General features: G+C 41.6%; 1 protein-coding gene across 1 annotated transcript in view; it reads left to right on the forward strand.

The window, feature by feature from the left end:
- The first annotated feature begins 5,064 nt into the window (after positions 1–5,064).
- Positions 5,065–21,192, forward strand: part of LOC142139871 (uncharacterized) — a 481,886-nt gene continuing 465,758 nt past the window's right edge. Inside the window, exons 1-4 of the mRNA XM_075197730.1 lie at positions 5,065–5,167; positions 8,342–8,514; positions 8,969–9,156; positions 11,137–11,259. Of these exons, the coding sequence (XP_075053831.1) occupies positions 5,070–5,167; positions 8,342–8,514; positions 8,969–9,156; positions 11,137–11,259 (582 nt within the window). The 5' untranslated portion in view covers positions 5,065–5,069. The remainder of the gene's footprint in view (positions 5,168–8,341; positions 8,515–8,968; positions 9,157–11,136; positions 11,260–21,192) is intronic.

Here is a 21,192-nt window from a genome sequence, read left to right on the forward strand (position 1 = left end):
AGCTCTATCATAACACTCTGGTTTCAAAAGCCAGAGGTGAACAATTTATACACTGTACAGTTTTAAAAAGCAGTGACATCACAAAGATACACGGTTACAGTTTTAAGGTCCACATTTATGGATTGAAGGGTCTTGACCTCCCAAGAACTCGACGTGTCATTGAATGATTCCTCTGGTCATTGTTCCTTGAGATTGGCAGGTGTTCGTCTTCAGATTCCAGCCTCTAGACCTGTGCAAACTGGTTCCTTTATGTTCCCTGTGAACTGGTTATTTGGTATATGAAAAGTCATATTATTTATAAAGATAGAAAATATGTGAAACATATTTAAATGTTATGATAATAATTACGTTGAGTATGAATTGCATCGCAACTGATTGTAGTGTACAGAAATTATTAAGTACCACCTTTGTCCAATTATTAAACTTCAAGAAAAGCTATAGAAATTGAGGTTTTTTTTTTTACTAAAAAGTGCAAAAGCCATAGCAAGCAGATATCAAAGGTCATTTCAGACTGTTCAAAAATGTGCCCCTGCCAGCGCATTTGCTGTTTTGTAACATCATGTACCTATTTTTGGGCCTGATTTTACAGGCTGATGATGGAGGGGCAAAAAGGTGATGTGAAGGGGCACAGTGTGATGAAGGAGGGGGCATTTGTTTCTCTTCTATAGGTTTCACCAAACTAATTTGCCAAAAATGTAACATTTTATTACAAAAAATAAATATTTTTCATTTGTATTATTCATATTGCAATAAATGTTTGCTGTTTAATGTATTTAGAAGTATCACTCTCTATATTCAAGTTTGCTATATGATTTGTATTAAAAGAAGAAAAACATTATTGAATGAACAAATATTTTATAAAAGGAAGGCGCGAATGTATTTTATTGCAGGGGGCACCAGACATGCTAGCACCGGCCCTGTAGTCAATCAAAATCATTATTATCATTTAGTTTTGCTGCACCAGTCTTTCAGAACTCGCAAGAGATAAGCCTCTAGATAGGCATAGCTGCACCTAATTGAGTCGCATTCAAATGAACATGCTCTATGCTTGCCCACCCCTTCCCTCTCCCATCCCACCTCTCCAGGCATGGCATTTTGAGAAGTAGGTCAACCATATGCAAAAGTCTACGGACGTATGTATATGCATATTATGTTACACAGAAAAACAGACATACGTGTAATTATAAATGAACCCCTTTGCTCATAATTTGTATATGTTTATTTGTAACACCATAAATCATTCCCCTGTGACAATATGAAACAACAGTTTATTGAGAGCTGTAAAATTGCCCCTAGATGGACACCTACTGGGACTACTATGATTCAACTTGTAAGAAATAGAATTTGCAAATCAATCTTCATGCACTTTGGACAACTGTTATTATCAGTGACCATAGCACTTTTCAAGGCGGGTTCACCTACTGTTGTATCACTCTTGATGCAAGGTTTGCTTTAGTACTCCTCCAATAGAAATGCATAATCTTAATTTTCTGCTCAATTGTTTTTCATTCACTAAAAGGGGTATGCAGCAAAGGTCAGCAGCAGCTGAGGCACCATGTACAAGGGTTATGCCATTTTGTTTACTGGAATCTGGTTTATGCACCAAAATATCCAGCAATAAACAACTGAAAAGTGTAATTTTACTGTACCATACTGAGGAATTATGGATCTAGATAGCAGGAACCAAATGTCTAACACTTTGGAGGTGGGACAGTAATTTATAGGTCTGTTACCATTACCACTAAAATGATCATAACATATACTTTTAAAATGAGAGACAATAAGAAAATAGCACTAAAGCAGGGTTTTTTATATAAGATATATTATTGTTTGTTTGTTTGTTTTTTTTAAACAAAAAACAGCATGCCTTTAATGATGCTATTTAAAAACTATGCAAATTGTTTAAAATAGCTAACTAAAAACATCGATTATACCTCTGGACCGCTTTGTAAAAGTGCATAGTACAAGGAACTGCTTGTTCTGTCTGTACATTATGTCAAGTGTTCACACAAACATATCAGACAATGAATTCTATGTATTAAATATACCTTAAGTTAAAATCCCAAATCCCACAAACGGATAAGCTTTATACATCTTCTACTAAGAAACACAGTAAGATGTTGTTAATGTATATTGCAGTGGATAACTATTGCTGTTTGTTTTTCACAATACTTTTCACACAATAAAAGTTGGTTGTTCCTGTGCTACATGCATCTGACAGTACTGCGTCAGTATAAAATCCTGGATTGCTTTAGTTCACAAATGTCTCCGGCATATGAATGAGTTGGGGCTGGTTTGTATTGTTATATTGCACCGCTGCACATCCTCTGTTCCACCTCCAGGCGTCCGGAGTACCCCTGCTGGTGCCAGGCAACCAGTACACAACACACGGGTGCTTTACCTGTTTAGGAGCCGGGAAAGTGCTGCACTCTGTCGCTTCTAGTCACCGTGATTTCAGGACAAATCTGGTAAGCGTCTACATAGGGCGATTGTTGTACTGTATATCATGGATCCATTAGCAAATAGCTTCTATGATACTAATAGTTTAAGTGATATCGTTTAAATAATCTTTATCTGCATCTTGTGGTGCCTGTAATAATTACCTTTGCCATATTCCTTATGTATATTTGCCAATTTACAGAGTGTCAGTTTAGAATATTTGTCTCTGGAAGATTTTGCCTTTAAAATATCCACGTTTTACAATACTGCCTAACAGAATACAACAACAGCTTTTCTATGTACTGTATGAGCATTTAGCATAAGCAAGTTTTTTATAATATAACTTAATCATAATCATAGATCTCTGCTAACATAATGATGTAGTATGTAGTACATTATGTCCATTCAGCACACTGCATGTGACATCTACAATATATAAAGTGCATATTAGCATCTGATCAACAGCAAAGCATCCCAGAAAATCAATAGTGAATTTCTGCTATTGAGCAGAACCACCTTTGGTAAAATGGAACCTTTTTGTCAACCTTGCAGGACACCCCTTTAGAAATTAAATTACATTTTTGAAAGCATTGGCTATCACTTGTTTAAAACCAGAGAAAGCAATCACCGATATTGCATCCTTTCCCGTGTGGGCCTTTGGTTATAGCAAATTATTCTTGTATATTTCCTTGTTTCAAAATTTGGAGCAAATGAATAAGATAATGGGCCTCATTTAGAGCCGGACACAAAGTCCGTTTTAGGCGCATCGACCACAAAACCACAATCACGCATGTGCAGCAAGCACCATATCCGCCTGCATCTTGGACGCAATTTACACTTGCGACAGCTTGCGGCTTACTACGAGGGAAAGGGCGGAACACGGAATTGTGAAGGTGTGAACTTGGATAATATAGACACAGGGAGTGTGACCCAGTAGGTAAATCCTGGACGCAGACGCAACACACGTCATAAAAGGACTAAAACTGTGCGGCAGGAATTAGGTGGCGCAAGTAGTTAGCTAGCTGCAGGAACTGCTCGCAGCTCGGTAGGGTATTACAAGTGGGATGCAGCTGGGGTTGCATGCATCACGTAATACCCTACCAAGTTGCGGCACACTCCCATTCCTCCACGTCTTGGACGCACATTGCGTCCAACTCTAAATGAGACCCAATATGTTTCAAATTATTCATAGATATTAATTATACATATACAGTTACATTTTAAGCAAGAACAGTTGTGCCTTTAAAAGTACAAAATTAAAAAATTAAGGAATGTAAACTAGCTGCTGTATTTAAGTGGAACCAGTGTTCAAAGTGGGCTGGTATACAGTGGTATGCCATACTGGTACTTCTCCTATAGCCTTAACTGTAAATCTATCAAATTCAATTCACTTACAGTTCCCATACTGCCATTTCCACCTTGATCACTGTGTGGAATAATATGTTTTGACATGTGTGGAACTTGTAAAAATACAAACATGAGTTGTTGATAATCACCCTTTATTGCCATGAAATACATTGTGTTCCAAACATTTATATTTTCTAATTCAGTAATATAAAAATATAACTAGTTTTTTTTAGGTTTTTGGTTGTTCCTGTACTTACTGTACTATGCATAGACTAGCAATTCTGCTCATTGTTGCCATAGCAAGTAGCTTTTAAACAGCCCTGAGGCATGGGAGCCAGTACACAGCACAGTGCAAATTAGTGGCATAGTAAAATAAATTAGGAAAAAGCAAAACATATAATAAAAACCGAGGAAAAGATAACTCAAAATTGTTAATGGTTACTAGTATGCTAAATTTATTGAGCCCAAGTACAGTGAAGGCTAATTGGCCAAATAAAGCACAATCAGGAAAGTATAAACACCTTGCATGTTGTATCCATTTACTGTTGACAAGGAATTACATGTTGACTCAAACTTTTTAATCTTATGGGTAACAGAGTGAAATAATTATAAGGTCTTTCAAAATTCTGATTTCACAAAACAGCATGTAGTGACAGGGAACATTATATAGCAGCTTGATATAGCAGCACAGATAATAGTGATATAATATGGGAGATCATAGTGTAGATCACATGGAGTAGACACTATAGGTCTGAGGGGTGGCATTGTACCTATGGAAGTTATACATATTGTGGTAAACACCAGAAGGTATCGAAAACTTCACACAATAAATTAGGGGTGCACAGATAAATTGATTCTTTTCAGCTGTGTCCATATATAATGTGAACTTTAAGACAACTGTTATTCTACCAATGTGTGAAAACTTTTACTTATGTGTTTGGTTATGATACAATATTCAATTTAAGGTATTTATGCTGCGTTCCAACTCTCTACCTCTGTGATATTAATACTTTTTTAAATCAAATATGGGTTTTTTCAGTGATATTTAGGGCTAACTGGCTAGTAAATAAAATACATATGATTGGATTTCAGTGCACAAGAAAAATTCTCCACTTTTCCATTTATGTTAATTTTTTGTGATGTCATGGAAACCAGTCAATAATGATTTGAAGTTCTTTATTAATATAGATGACTACTGTGAATATATTTGAAGACATTTTCTCTATTCATATCATTGGTTAAAAATGGGTAAATTTTCTATTTTATATGCAGCTGTTTTAAGGATGGATGAATTACTGCACTGGCTGGAAGTCAGAATTACATCATCTCTGAAACCACGAGTGGATGAAATGAAGAATCTGCTGCTGGATCACACTTACAGGTAGTAAAGTGAAAAAAGTGTGTGGGTTTCACCGACATCTCTGATACATTATAACAGTAAATCCACCATGATATCATTACCAAACTACATATTTTAATAAATACATGAAATATAGCCCTAAAAAGTTGGAATTTGCTTGCTTGCTATGAAGGAAGTCATCATTACTTTGCAAGAATGAAAATAACCATGGTATTGTGCTTAATTCAATTCTACATAAAGGAAGAGGAAGTGCAGGTATAACTGTTATCTGGTATCTGTTTCCCAATTGTAGGGAGGGACTCTATGTTCTCTATAGTGCATGAATATGTTAGTTGATATAATTTGCTGGACTAGTGCCTTCAAGTCCATTTACTCCTAAAGCAGCTGCCTCTTTGCCGCTTTGCCTATCTTCAGCTCTGACCTTTGTACTATAAATTCTAAAAATTATTTTATTTCCCCATGATCTGTTTATATAAGTAAATTTGCAAAGTCTAAAACTGCCATCATCTTTTGCAGCCTTGTACCATGACTTATCAGAACACGGCTTTTGCCATGTACATGTATTAGAAATATATAATGTACCCCATATTAAATAGTAAATTATAAGGCTACTAGAAGTTGCCAAGGGGTAACACAACCTTTTATATACATCACTGAACTTAGATGAGTCAAGTTGGAGAGTAACTTGTATTTGGTCTTGAATTGCTTAAATTCCAATAAAAACTGGAAAAATGTGGGTGTTCTAAAACTGTTGACTGGTAGTGTAATAGTTTAACCTTTAAGGGTGTATATTATGCTTTATAGTACACAAATCTGTTCTTTAGCATACAGATCCACACTAATATAAACTAGTATTTACATGTAATTACACAAAGACTGACAGTTTAACAGATGAACACCCGACTACCTCTTCTCCTCTTTACTTTCTTGCTACTCTGAGCAGAACTGATTTGAAGCTGCTGTTGCCTTCTGCACCTGTTAGGGCCACAGCAATAACTGAGCCCAGGGCCAGTGCAAGGTTTCTCGGCTCCCTAGGCAGGTTTTCAAACTACCACCCCCTCCCCTACATACACCAAATACCTACTTCTTAGACCCTCACACACTTGATTTTTGTAAACAAACAAAAAAAAGATAAGTCTTACCTCCTCCGATAGTTCAGATGCAGTGATGTTTGATGCAGAATGCTGTCCTGACTCCACTATTGCCCAGGGGCAAGCACAGGATTTCTAGAAGGGAGGTCTCCAAGTGTTAGATTTTGGGAAAAACAACAATATTTTGTGATAATTTGATTCCTTGGTTATGTATTATGCACTTGTTAAAAGCAATGGGCATCTTCTTTCCTTTATTGGTCCAAATGGAAATGACAAGTAATACTAATAGATGGCCCTAACCAGAGCCGTAACTTAGAATTCTAGTGCCCTGGGCGAGAAAGACAAATGCCGCCCCCCTAGTCCTCAATTTTAGCCAAATTAACCTAAAATATTCCTAAATTGCGCCCCCCTTCAGCATTGCGCCCTGGGCGGTCGCCCCTGTCGCACAGCCCTAGTTACGGCCCTGGCCCTAACATGTCGCTTCATCACACAATTCCATCTTCATCACACTGGGACCTCTTCATGACACTGCCCCCCCCCCCCTTCATAACACTGCTCCCCCATCAGTAATCCAAATAGACGTCTCTAACATGTCCCTTCATCACACTGCTTCCCCTTCATCACACTACTGCCCCCTTCATCACACTGGAACCCCCTTCATCCCACTGCTGCCCCCTTTATCACATCACTACCCCTTCATTAAATTGAGCCCTGCATCACACTGTTCCCCCCTTCATCACACCGCTGCCCCCTTCATTAAACTGAGTCACCTTCATCACACTGTTACCCCTTCATCACACTGCTCCTCCTCCTGCAGTAATCTGAATAGACGCCCTAACATGTCCCTTCATCACCCTGATCCCCCTTCATCACACTGGGACCCCCTTCATCACACTGCGGCCCCCTTCATCACACCACTACCCCTTCATTAAATTTGGCCCTCTTCGTCACACTATCTCCACTGCATCACACTGCTCCCCTTTCAGCAATTCGAATAGCCCGTCCTAACATGTCCCTTCATCAAACTGCCCCCCTTCATCACACTGCTCTCCCCCTTCATCACACTACTGCTCCCTTCATCACACTGGGACCCCTTTCCTCACACTGCTGCTCCCTTCATCATACTGGGGCACCCTTCATCACGCTGCCCCTCCTGCAAAACAAAAATGACTCCGTTCATCACACTGCCCCATTGCATCAAAATGTCTCCCTGCATCACACTGCCCCCTGCTTCACAATGTCCGCCCTCCAGCATGGGAGTTATCAATCACTCCAATCACCCCACCCCCCCATGGCTCTGAAGCTGTGGAAGTTAAGCTGAGCAGCCACAGCACAGCATTACACAATAGTGCCTAACATTAGTGGCGCCTCCCAGAGGCCTGACTGAGCCTAAAGTTGCAGCCTACATAGGTTGCATTTTGGGCTTGGGATCTGTTGTGACCAAATGATAATGGACGGACCTGTTATGTTATGAAAAGATATGTGAAGCACCTTTGCTGATTTTACAAATATTATTTACAGAAATGTTTTTAGGTCCATTGGTATGTGTATTAAAAAGCAATACATTTCTGACTACAGCATTGATTGTTTCTATTTTGATGAGTTTGTAGCTGTGTTTTATTGTAGCCAGAATACCTTGAATATTGCAGCCAATCATATGTGCCTTTATGTCAACGCCCTCCCCTTTCAAAGTTTATTTGGCTGCTCGCTGTCAAAAACACAAGAGGATCAAGTATATACAAATCCTAGTTAAAAGTGGTAGCACAAGAGCTCCCTCTTCCCAGCCGGAGCCCAGGAGGATGCTACATTACTCCATTTTCCCTGGGGCTCCTCAGTTTCTCTTACAGCCCCGACTGAAAACTGGGAAGTGTGAGTGGGTGGGCCAATCACAAGCCACAATCAAGAGATTTTGGCTTCTGATTTGTCTTCTCTCTTACATCCCCTCCGCCTCCGTTAAGAAATGGTTAACAAAATTAATTGCATTAATTGCATGTTAGAGGCAAGGGATCTCCTGCAAATTAAATGTTTACCAAGAAACATAAAAGTTACATTAATTTTCACCTGTTGCACAATAGAAAATTGATCCTCATCTTTTTTTTATTAGGTCCTACCTCTGTGAATTTCTGAAAAATGAAGATGTCCACACGTTATATGTTTATTTCAAGCTTGCCAAGGCATCCCTTGCAGCTACTCTCACACCCCCTCCTGCCTTACAGAATAAGTGCATTTGCTTTGTGAAACTGGGGACAGCAATTAAGCTTTCACTGGAAAATATAGGTAAGTGTCTAATATACAGTAGTATAGGTTTCTAGTTACAGAATGCTGGAGATTCTTTTATATTTATACAATTGAATAAAAGATATAATCTACTAGAGATAATACAAGTTGGATATATAGAGCTTAACCTACTCCCACCTATACTACCCTCGTTAATACACCCTCACAACTATCCCAATCTATCCCAAACTATTGCTCCTCTTGTCTCAGTTGTGCCTTTTCCCTTTTAGATTGTATGCATGAGCAGGGACGTCCTTCCCTACTACTCTGAAGTTTGGTATTTATTGTTTATTGTTCAGTAATGTCTTACCCTGTATAGTCTACTGTTTTGTACAGTGTACGGCGCTGCGGAACCCTTGTGGCGCCAAATAAATAAAGGATAATAATAATAATAATAATAATAATAAAAGAATGAATAACATATTATTGATAACATGATCTGTTCCATCTTTAGCTAATCATGTGATGTCTGTGGACTGTGCCAAATTCCCATTGAAGTACTTTGATACAGTTCTTCACCAAGTCTACCTGCCACTCCTCTGCATTGATAATTCAACAATCGGCACTTACAGCACTGACAAGATTATTGACATTTTGCATAGGTTCACTGGGAACCTGGAAGTTATAGCAGGTCATGCGGAGGTAGGTTTCATGCTCATCGATTGATCCTTAGACCCTCACAGAAAGGGGATGATTTCATTTTGTTGTTCCATATTGCAATGTAAACTTTATTACATAGGCTAGAACAATGTAACAAAGAGGCCCCAAAAGCAAAAAGCAGCATTTTTCCTGAGAAGAGAAGAAGCATACTTGAGGTGCTCTTTAAAGCCCCATTCACTCTTTTATTTTGTCAGCATAAAAATCAGAACCACAGCTGATCCTTTTTGAGCTCTAAAGACAATGTGAATGCATAGCAACCAGACATGTATTTTCATTGTGTAACTTGCACTTTGTTGATAAAAGTTAGGGCTGCACAGTGGCTCAGTGGTTAGCACTTCTGCCTCACAGCACTGGGGTCATGAGTTCAATTCCCGACCATAGCCTTATCTGTGTGGAGTTTGTATGTTCTCCCCGTGTTTGCGTGGGTTTCCTCCGGGTGCTCCTGTTTCCTCCCACACTCCAAAAACATACTGGTAGCTTAATTGGCTGCTATCAAATTGACACGTGTGTGTGTGTGTGTGTGTGTTAGGGAATTTAGACTGTAAGCTCCAATGGGGCAGGGACTGATGTGAATGAGTTCTCTGTACAGCGCTGCGTAATTAGCAGCGCTATATAAATAACTGATGATGATGATTGCTATGTATTACAGCACATGCATAATTAAAGATTACTGGGCCTCATAGGAACATTTCATGGGTTCCTGACATTTGGAGGATGCTAATGCAAAAGGTCCCAGCTCTGTTCCTCTGAGAGCAGAACATTGTCCTCTGGAAGGTAACCATTCATTATTGGGCTCCCCTCTGGATACAACCCCTTGTTGTGGTAGTAGTTTCGCCACTGCTTCTACTCCTCTTGAAACTATGATATCTATGAGCTTTGGCTGAAATCTAGTTGCACTGGTGCAAATAAAGATGCATGGCACCACCCCAAAAAATTTTCAGGTGCTTTGTGGTTCATCTTATTACGGATCTCAAGTTGATGATAAATGTAACAAAATTAATACCTCAGTGACTGGCAGAAAGTGTGAATAGTCAAGAAATAAAAAATAAGTTGGATGTATGAACTTTATTTCATATACAGAAATATTGCAGACATCTCTTTCTTTTTTTTTCATGAAAAGAAGTTAAAAATTTGCTTATAAAATATATATGCGCTTTTGAACCACCCTTGAAGTATATTTTCATGACTCAATTTATCTAACCTGAACCATACTCAACACTTCAAATATGCTTCAAAATGGCACCCATGTTTCTTAAATATATATAAAGTCAGCTCCAAAGTGTGCATCACTTACCTTGTGCAGTGGGGGGCATAGGGATTTTATTAGAGATCTACGGATTTCACTGACATATGGACATCACTTATCTGGAAACAATTACAGCAGCCACTATCACCCTAACTCTTGAACAAAGCTATGCTACCAGTGTATGAGGTCCATAGCTCTGCAGCATTGTTGTAGTCATTTCTCACCAACCCCCCCCCCCCCCCCCCCCAAAATCTGTACTCACACAGCCACAGTGGTCAATTGCAAATTGTTTTTTCTAAATGTTACTTGACGTTTGGGGTGTTTTAAAACTTTCTGCTCTATATTTTGTAAACTATTGGATCATGGAAAATCTCAACTACATTTTTGGGGTCCTGAACTAAATGTTTGAGCAGGGCAGTGCAAGCTCTACATAACACTGAATAAGGATCTGGTTATGTGAGAGGACAGATAATGTAATTGAATCAAGTTATTGACTTTAAAAGTGCAACCTTAGGCTGACTTTATATATTATTAGATAATTTACACAATGAGAAGGGAAATCACACTTAAATGAATAGCATATTGACAGATCGATTTCATCATTAGGTTGATGAGATGATATGTCCATGAATTGTCAATGACCAATACATTTTTTATTGATCAGTGTTTTTTAATATATACTTTTCTTTAATCTTCCATTTTATGCGCTTTGAAAGGGCTCCATCGTGCTTCCCGTTCCTTCTCTGGAATTACTGAAAAACACACCGTTATTCAACAAATCCGGAGCAGCAATCCATATTATGGAAACAACAGTTATTGGCTGGATAAGGCAAATCAAGGTAAAAACTATCATTATTAACAAGAAGCGTAATAATACCATAAAAACTAAGTGTATAAACTGGATGCCCACATGCAGTGGAGCACCTAGTTATGGATACAGTAATGAGCTTAGCTGTAGTAGGAGGTGGAATATGTGTGACGGCTACAAAAACACAGTGTCCTCTCCTTACTTATAATATCATCACTGTGGAGCACTGTATATACATTACTCCATGGTGACTACTAAATAAAATGCACCACCTACCTCCAGCCATAACCAAGTCTCATATACTCTTCCAACCTTTACTCTTCACACATTATACCCAATGGTACTCCACCACACTACAACTAGCAGTGACCTTGCACAGTATATCGCATGTGATGTTCACACATTGTTGCAGAATATTGAACCCCACACAATAGAGGTAATTTACTAAGTACATCTGATGTACACAGCAAAAGGTCTTGGTTTTGCCCTGCTGCTCCTCACTTGTCCATCCAGTGCACTTCAAGGTGCATGCCTGGCTAAAATTTTTAATCCTTGAGCTCTGCCAGCTGATGAATTCACATAGGACAGGAAACTGAAGGCTTTCAACCAATAACAGAACAGGCTGATAACATACATTGTTCTCTGCTGTGCTGAATTCCATTGCTGGAGCACTGAAAGAGAGGAAATCAAGCTGCTTTCAGACAGTCAATATAAGTGAATGTGATAATACCACTCACACCACCTTCATTACAGGAGCTCTGATAGAGTCGATCAATTTAGCAAAGAGTGCTGGTGTGTGCGAAGGGAGCTCTTGAGGAAGATATCTTTAACCCTATACATATGGGAAGCAGCTGTACCCATGACAGCTGCCTTGCTTGCCTCACCCTAACCAACATAACTATATACATATCACTCACAGATGCAAATATTATTGTTTATTTCTAGGGCCAGACAGTGGGGATATTAATACATATATACATAAAGCATAGCACAAAGACATTCAGGGTATAAAAGAAAGGATGTGGATGGGAACACAAGAGAAGTGAGGGTCCTGCTTGTGAGAGATTACAATCTAGAGAGACAGAAGTTGGGTACGATAGGAGCATGGGATGAACAAAAGCTGGGCCAGTGAAAGAGGTGTCAGGGGAACGAAGGTTTTCAGGAAGTATTTTGGAAAGTCTGATTTGCCATGGAAGGGAGGAGAGTGATATTGGAGAAGCCTTGGAGGTGGGAGTGGCAGGCTGCTATCAGCGATGAAGAAAGGTGTAGTTTAGATTCGTAATAGATAGGGCAGGAGGAAGTTTACAGATAAGTGAGTTTAAAGAAGTAGGAAGGGGAGGAGTGGTTGAGGGCTTTGTATGTGAGTATCACGCATCGCACCAGTTTAGTTCCGTGTGGTTCATTGTGTTGATTGGTTTCCCTTGGTTACCGCTCTCTGCTGTACAGCCTGGCTTTCCTCTATCATCGGACGCCATCTTGCCTAGTGGTCTGCATATGCGCTACCCCGGGAACCCTCAGACTTCTGCCCAGTGATTATTGGATCATCTGCAGCCAGTTCTCTTTATAAGGGCCCTCCTCCGTTTAATGGGGGTCAGATCATCAGTTCTCGCTACCTGATAGGAAGTATCTCCTCTGACTCCTGTTCAGCTACTCCCGTTGTTCCTGACATCATGGATAGTGCAGCTCACTGCTTCTCAGCAAACACCTGTGCAGCTCACTGTTTCTCAGCGTTAACGGGGCAGCTCGTCACTTGCCAGCAATACCTGTGCAGCTCACTGCTTCTCAGCAAACATCTGTGCAGCTCATCACTTCCCAGCAAACACCTGTGCAGCTCACCGCTTTTCATTGTTACCGGTGCAGCTCATCGCTTCTCAGCAAACACCTGTGCAGCTCATCGCTTCTCAGCATTACCGGTGCAGCGCATCACTTCTCAGCATTACCGGTGTGTTAGGAACTCCCAAGCCAGTACAATGAAACTCGGGGACTACTCTGAAGGCCCGGTGTTCGCTGGAGCCCCTAGTGGTGGGGACAGACTTGGCTGCGGGCCGACCGAGGGTCGAGTAACGTATACTGACTTAAGGAAAACCCAGGAGTGGAGTGATTGGCAGACAGTAGCGAGCAGGAAAACCAAGGTCAGAGGTCACAAGCACAGGTACGAAAATCCAGGGACAAGCGAAAGGTCAGGTGCACTAGCAAAGGAGCAGAGTCCGGTATTCAGGCAAATGGTCAGGGTCAGAAGCGAAGGTTCAGTGGTCCAGGAACAAGCAAAGGTCATACACGGGAAGTCAATCAAAGGTAACAATCACCAAGCAGAGAGAGAACAAGCAGGCAGCAGAACTGAGGACAGGACGCTATAACCGGCAGTGAGGCTCTGATCTCACTGCCTTAAATAGCACTAGGAGCCAATCAGGACAGAGGAGGGTAGGGCTGAGAATCAGCCTCAGGAGGCAGCTAATTAATCACTAGCCAGAACTAGCATAGGAAATAACACAACCAGGAAGCATGTATAAAAATAAAAATGAACAGTTTAAATCATATAGAAGCTCCCCCTGGTGTTGGAGGATGTCCCTACACCCTCCTACATCTATGCCACAAGAATAATAACAGAACACAGAATCTAAAGCACACGCCCGGCTGCTAGTTCACGCTAGGATGTGGCATACAGCTACGGCTCGTGACACGGTGCAGCTCATCACTTCCCAGCAAACACCTGTACAGCTCACCGCTTCTCATCGTGACCGGTGCAGCTCATCGCTTCTCAGCAAACACCTGTGCAGCTCATCACTTCTCAGCATTACCGGTGCAGCTCATCACTTCCCAACAAACACCTGTGCAGCTCATCCCTTCGCAGTGATACCTGTGCAGCTCACCGCTTCTCAGCAAACACCTGTGCACAGGGGCGGATTGGGAACTTAAAGTGACCCTGGAAAAAATTATTGAAGTGGCCTCATGTGGGCGTGGCCAACTTAAATGTAGGTGAGGCCAACAAAAAAGTAGGCGGGATTTAGAACTTGCAATTTGGTTGGGGAAACATTTAGGAAAACCTAGATATGATGACTTAATACACAGTGGGTCATTTCTAAAGCAATGCAGGAAAAAAGCTGTAGCCCCCTCACATATAGTTTTTCTAGATGCAACCGCCTTACATATAGTTTTCCCAGATATAGACCCGTCACATATAGTTTTCACAGATATAGCCCCCTCACATATAGTTTTCACAGATATAGCCCCCTCACATATAGTTTTCACAGATATAGCCCCCGTCACATATAGTTTTCACAGATATAGCCCCCTCACATATAGTTTTCACAGATATAGCCTCCTCTCATATAGTTTTCACAGATATAGGCCCCACACATATAGTTTTCACAGATATAGCCCCCTCACATATAGTTTTCACAGATATAGCCCCGTCACATATAGTTTTCACAGATATAGCCCCGTCACATATAGTTTTCACAGATATAGCCCCCTCACATATAGTTTTCACAGATATAGCCCCGTCACATATAGTTTTCACAGATATAGCCCCGTCACATATAGTTTTCACAGATATAGCCCCGTCACATATAGTTTTCACAGATATAGCCCCCTCACATATAGTTTTCACAGATATAGCCCCCTCACATATAGTTTTCACAGATATAGCCCCCTCACATATAGTTTTCACAGATATAGCCTCCTCACATATAGTTTTCACAGATATAGCCTCCTCACATATAGTTTTCCCAGATATAGACCCGTCACATATAGTTTTCACAGATATAGCCTCCTCACATATAGTTTTCACAGATATAGCCCCCTCACATATAGTTTTCACAGATATAACCCCTCACATATAGTTTTCACAGATATAGCCCCCTCACATATAGTTTTCCAAGATATAGCCCCCTAACATATAGTTTTCCCATATGTAGCCCCCTTACATATAGTTTTCCCATATGTAGCCCCTCTCACTTACCTTAAGTATCAGGGCAGGCGCGCTCTGCAGCGTTGCTCCGCACACATGATCAGACAGACAGGAAGTGAATACTTCCTGCTTCCTGTCTGATCGGTGCACAGCGCTGAAGGACCCACAGTGCTGCAACACCAGTCAGCCTCGCGATGCGCGCCAGGTGACCCAAAAAAAATAAAAAATAGAAGGCGGCCTCGTTAGGCCAGCGGCCTCCCGGGGAGCTTCCTGGTAAAGGTAATGGCCAATCCGCCCCTGCCTGTGCAGCTCTCCGCTTCTCAGCAAACACCTGTGCAGCTCTCCGCTTCTCAGCGTTATCAGTGCAGCTCACAGCTTCTCAGCTAATACCTCTGCAGCTCATCGCTTCTCAGCATTACATCTGCAGCTCATCGCTTCTCAGCATTACCTGTGCAGCTCATCGCTTCTCAGCATTACCTCTGCAGCTCATCTCTTCTCAGCATTACCTGTGCAGCTCATCGCTTCGCAGCATTACCTGTGCAGCTCATTGCTCCCCAGCATTACCTGTGCACAGGGCCGGATAAACCATAGGGCTAACTGGGCTACAGCACAGGGGCCTATGGCATCCAGGGAGCCCTTCAAAGTGCTCAGCAGCAGTATTGATCAGTCGGGGGCGCCCCCGGCGCGATCAGTGCTGCTGAGAACTTTCACTGCGGTCCTTCCCCGGCGAGCTGTAGTCTCCTTACTGAGGAGATCTCATGAGTCTCACTCTCACGAGATCTCCTCAGTAAAGAGCGTACATCGCGCCAGAGAAGGAGGTAAGTGCCGGGGGGGAGGGCAGCTCGGATCACAGGGGGGTGGGGGGCTCCATTCCCTTAATCCGGCACAGGCTGTGCAGCTCATCGCTTTCCAGCATTACCTGTGCAGCTCATCGCCTCTCAGCATTACCTGTGCAGCTCATCGCTTCTTGGCATTATCACTGCAGAGTGTCGCACATCATTGGTCCAGTTTCAGAGTTATAATACCTGTGTGGATCTCAGTGCTGTTGCTCTCTGCAGCTCATTTCTTCACCGCCTTGTTGGTTCAGCTTATCTCACAGTCAAGACCTGTGGCTTCACTGCAGAGCATCGTTCATCATCGGTCCAGTTCCAAAGTTATACACCTTTGTGTTGCTCCAGCTCTCTGCAGCTCCTCTCTTCACTGCTACTTCCTTTCTGCTGCCGTACATTTGCTTGGTGGTTCCGCACGTTATCTCCTCTGTGCCCCCTAGAGGACTGCGACCTGAGAGCAGCTAAGACCATATTCCCTTGCGGGAATCCCTGGTGAATACCTCTCCTCCGTTAGATTCCGCACCTTTCTGAGGGTAAACTGTCACCGACCAGAGGTCAAGATCATTCTCATTATCTGGTTTTCATGACAGTGAGTCAAGAAGTTTGAATTGGTATTTGGATGGAATTGGGAGCCAGTGAAGAGATTGGTAGAGTGGTGAAGGGGAAGTGGAGGAGAGAGGAAAATCAGTCTCACCGCAGCACTGGATTGAAGCCGAGGAAGAGAAGTAAAAGGAAAAATGCCAGACTGGAGGAAGTTCATGGTATTTTTGCCACTGAGAGACTGCTTGAAACCAAAAGAACCTTAAAGGAGATGTCAATATTATTATATATCAGCCATGCACTTTGTCCACAGCCCCCCACAAAACTTACTAAGACTTACTTAAAACATAAAACGTTCAAATCTACAACATAAATATCCTTTTGTGACGTCATGTGCCAATATTACCAAGCATACAAAAAGTTAGGTTTCTTGCCTGTCAGATAAGTAAAATGGCAATGGTCCAAAATGGATTTATAGAAGGGCAAAACCAGAATGTGGGAAGCAGAGTACTTCTTGACCCACAATCCCTCCTACCCAGAGAGAATACGAAGGGATATATTTTATGAAGTCTTGTGGGGGTCAAATACCAACAATACATATTGTACATAAAGATATAAGAGCTAGAGGCTAGATCCCAACTTCTGTTCCAGAATTCTATGACTAATGATTTACCCAGTCCTTCTATATCCTTTCTCAAATAGGTTCTCTTATTGAGTACAGGTGCTCAGTATCACGGAGCCACACTTACCTTGATACCTTTGCTTCATTGAGTTCCACTCCAATGACTTCCATAACCCTAGTTCTATTACTGAGCAGAGCTAATGCGTGAACCTTTCAAGATATTATTAAATAAAGTTAACAGCAATGTCCAGTCCAGGTTTCCCAACGTAGCTTCTTGCAATTAGGTTGCCCAAGTAGGTAATAGGGACCTGGTCCAGCATACTAAACAACCCGGAACCAAGAATATTTATAAATTTCATTGCTCATAATGGATTTCACATATAAGAAGGGTTTCCTCCGGTTGCTCCGGTTTCCTCCCACACACCAAAAACATACTGGTAGGTTAATTGGCTGCTAACAAATTGAACCTAGTCTGTCTGTCTGTCTGTCTGTCTGTGTGTGTGTATGTTAGGGAATTTAGACAGTAAGCTCCAATGGGGCAGGGACTAATGTGAATGAGTTCTCTGTACAGCGCTGCAGAATCAGTGGCGCTATATAAATAATTGGTGATGATGATGATGATGATGAATAATCATGAAAACTAATGATATCACTGAGGCAGATCCTGGTGAATTTACAGCTAGCGTTCTCATGAATTTTTGTTGTGCTCACAATATAGCGACTTCCACTGTGTGTAAGCAATGGGTACACTTTAAAGAAGTTGTTCACTCCCCCTTGCTAATGCCATCAGTGATGGGTTTGAATAGAGGAAGAATCCTCTATGCCATAGAAGGCAGCATATGACTGCCTGTAAGTTGCTCTGAAGCCCTCTCCCCTTTTCAAGCCTGCTGATAGCTGTCAAAGACATAAAAAAGTAGCAAGGGAAGATGTGCAACACATTCAAGAGAGCATTATTCCTTCCTATAATTTCTTAAAATAATACATTTTTTAGTCCTAACCTTCTCTCCATAAGATCATTTGCAAGGCCACTTACTATTGCTTTTAATTAGAGATGAGCGCACTCGGATTTCTGAAATCCGAGCCCACCCGAATGTTGCCGATCCGAGTCGGATCCGAGACAGATCCGGGTATTGGCGCCAAATTCAAATCTAAAACTGAGGCTCTGACTCATAATCCTGTTGTCGGATCTCGCGATACTCGGATCCTATAAATTCCCCGCTAGTCGCCGCCATCTTCACTCGGGCATTGATCAGGGTAGAGGGAGGGTGTGTTAGGTGGTCCTCTGTCCTGCTATATCTCGTGCTGTTCAGTTCTGTTCAGTTCTGTGCTGTGCTGTGCTGTGCTGTGCTCAGCCCAGTGGTGCTGTGTCCTGTGCTCTGTCCTTCTGAGGTCAGTGGTGCTGCTGGGTCCTGTGCTGTGTGCTTCTAAGGGCATAGTTATTTCCCCAATATTCCCAAGTGTTTAAAAAAATAAAAAATAAATATTTAAAAAAATACAAAAAACTAATTTTTTTTTTTTTCAATTACAACAAAATTTGCACAACCAATCCTGCAGTATAAGCCCATTGGCACTGCAATATTACCAAGTTCACACATTCTGCAGTATCAGTGCAGTGGTGCTGTGTCCTGTGCTCTGTCCTGCTGAGTTCAGTAGTGCTGCTGGGTCCTGTGCTGTGTCCTGTTCAGTCCAGTGGTGCTGTGTCCTGTGCTCTGTGCTTCTAAGGGCATAGTTATTTCCCCAATATTCCCAAGTGTTTAAAAAAATAAAAAATAAATATTTAAAAAAATACAAAAAACTAATTTTTTTTTTTTTCAATTACAACAAAATTTGCACAACCAATCCTGCAGTATAAGCCCATTGGTACTGCAATATTACCAAGTTCACACATTCAGCAGTAAAAGTCCAGTGGTACTGCAATATTACAAAGTTCACACATTCTGCAGTATCTGTCCAGTGGTGCTGTGTCCTGTGCTCTGTCCTGCTGAGTTTAGTAGTGCTGCTGGGTGTCCTGTTCAGTCCAGTGGTGCTGTGTCCTGTGCTCTGTGCTTCTAAGGGCATAGTTATTTCCCCATTATTCCCAAGTTTTTAAAAAATAAAAAAAAGTTATAAAAAAAATTAAAATAAAAAATAAATAAATAAAATAATTATAACCAAATTTGCAAAAACAATCCAGCAGTATAAGTCCATTGGTACTGCAATATTACCAAGTTCACACATTCTGCAGTATCTTGTGCTACATATAATGGAGACCAAAAAATAAAAGTAGGGGAAAGATCAAGACCCACTTTCTCCTAATGCTGAAGCTGCTGCCACTAGTTATGACATAGACGATGAAATGCCATCAACGTCGTCTTCCAAGCCCGATGCCCAATCTCGTAGTACAGGGCATGTAAAATCCAAAAAGCCCAAGTTAAGAAAAAGTAGCAAAAAGAGAAACTTAAAATCATCTGCGGAGAAACGTAAAGTTGCCAATATGCCATTTACGACACGGAGTGGCAAGGAACGGCTTAGGCCCTGGCCCGTGTTCATGACTAGTGGTTCAGCTTCACCCACGGATCTTAGCCCTCCTCCTCCTCCCCCCCTACAAAAAATTGAAGAGAGTTATGCTGTCAGCAACAAAACAGCAAACAACTCTGCCTTCTAAAGAGAAATTATCACAAATCCCCAAGGCGAGTCCAAGGGTGTTGGTGGTTGTCAAGCCTGACCTTCCCATCACTGTACGGGAAGAGGTGGCTCGGGAGGAGCCTATTGATGATGTAGCTGGCGCTGTGGAGGAACTTGATGATGAGGATGGTGATGTGGTTATTGTAAATGAGGCACCAGGGGGGGAAACAGCTGATGTCCATGGGATGAAAAATCCCATCGTCATGCCTGGTCAGAAGACCAAAAAATGCACCTCTTCGGTCTGGAGTTATTTTTATCCAAATCCAGACAACCAATGTATGGCCGTATGTAGCTTATGTAAAGCTCAAATAAGCAGGGGTAAGGATCATGCCCACCTAGGAACATCCTCCCTTATACGTCACCTGAATAACCTTCATAGTTCAGTGGTTAGTTCAGGAACTGGGGCTAGGACCCTCATCGGTACAGGGACACCTAAATCCCGTGGTCCAGTTGGATACACACCAGCAACACCCTCCTCGTCAACTTCCTCCACGATCTCCATCAGATTCAGTCCTGCAGCCCAAGTCAGCAGCCAGACTGAGTCCTCCTCAATACGGTCCCCCCTCCAGTGTGTACTCGGAAAGAGTTTTTAGTGCAGCGGGGAACCTGGTCAGTGAGCGGCGAAGGAGGTTGCTTCCTCATAATGTTGAAAAAATGATGTTTATAAAAATGAATAATCAATTCCTCAATGAAGTACAGCACTGCCCTCCAGATAGTACAGAGGGACCTGTGGTTGTGGAGTCCAGCGGGGACGAAATTGATAATGTGTGATGAGGAGGAAGTACACACTGTAGGGGGAGAGGAATCAGAGGTTGAGGATGAGGACGACATCTTGCCTCAGTAGAGCCTGTTTAGTCTGTACAGGGAGAGATGAATAGCTTTTTTGGTGTGGGGGCCCAAACAAACCAATCATTTCAGCCAAAGTTGTTTGGTAGGCCCTATCGCTGAAATGATTGGTTTGTTAAAGTGTGCATGTCCTATTTCAACAACATAAGGGTGGGTGTGAGGGCCCAAGGACAATTCCATCTTGGAACTTTTTTTTTTGCATTATATGACCAATCAACAGTCGTTTGCCATGTTCAAAAAGTAAAACCAAATTTAAACAAATTCAAGAAATTAAACCAAAAGTAAAATGCCCTGTCATAATTTAAAACAAGAGGTATTGACGTGCTCTAAAACTACTGTATTGTTGTTTATATTTTATAAACACTACACTTGAAAGCTTGAGTCTTTCAATGAAAAAGTAACTCTCCATTGCACGAATATTTGCAACAGGGACAATTTTAGGGTTAAGAAAGTCAACAAATAACACTTCGACGCTGTCTGTCTTTATAAACACTACACTTGGAAGTTGGAGGAGGTATTGTGGCCCCGGCACCAAATTTACTAGCGGGGCCA

The sequence above is a fragment of the Mixophyes fleayi genome, chromosome 2 (assembly GCF_038048845.1).
Source record: "Mixophyes fleayi isolate aMixFle1 chromosome 2, aMixFle1.hap1, whole genome shotgun sequence".
Classification (NCBI taxonomy): Eukaryota; Metazoa; Chordata; class Amphibia; order Anura; family Limnodynastidae; genus Mixophyes; species Mixophyes fleayi.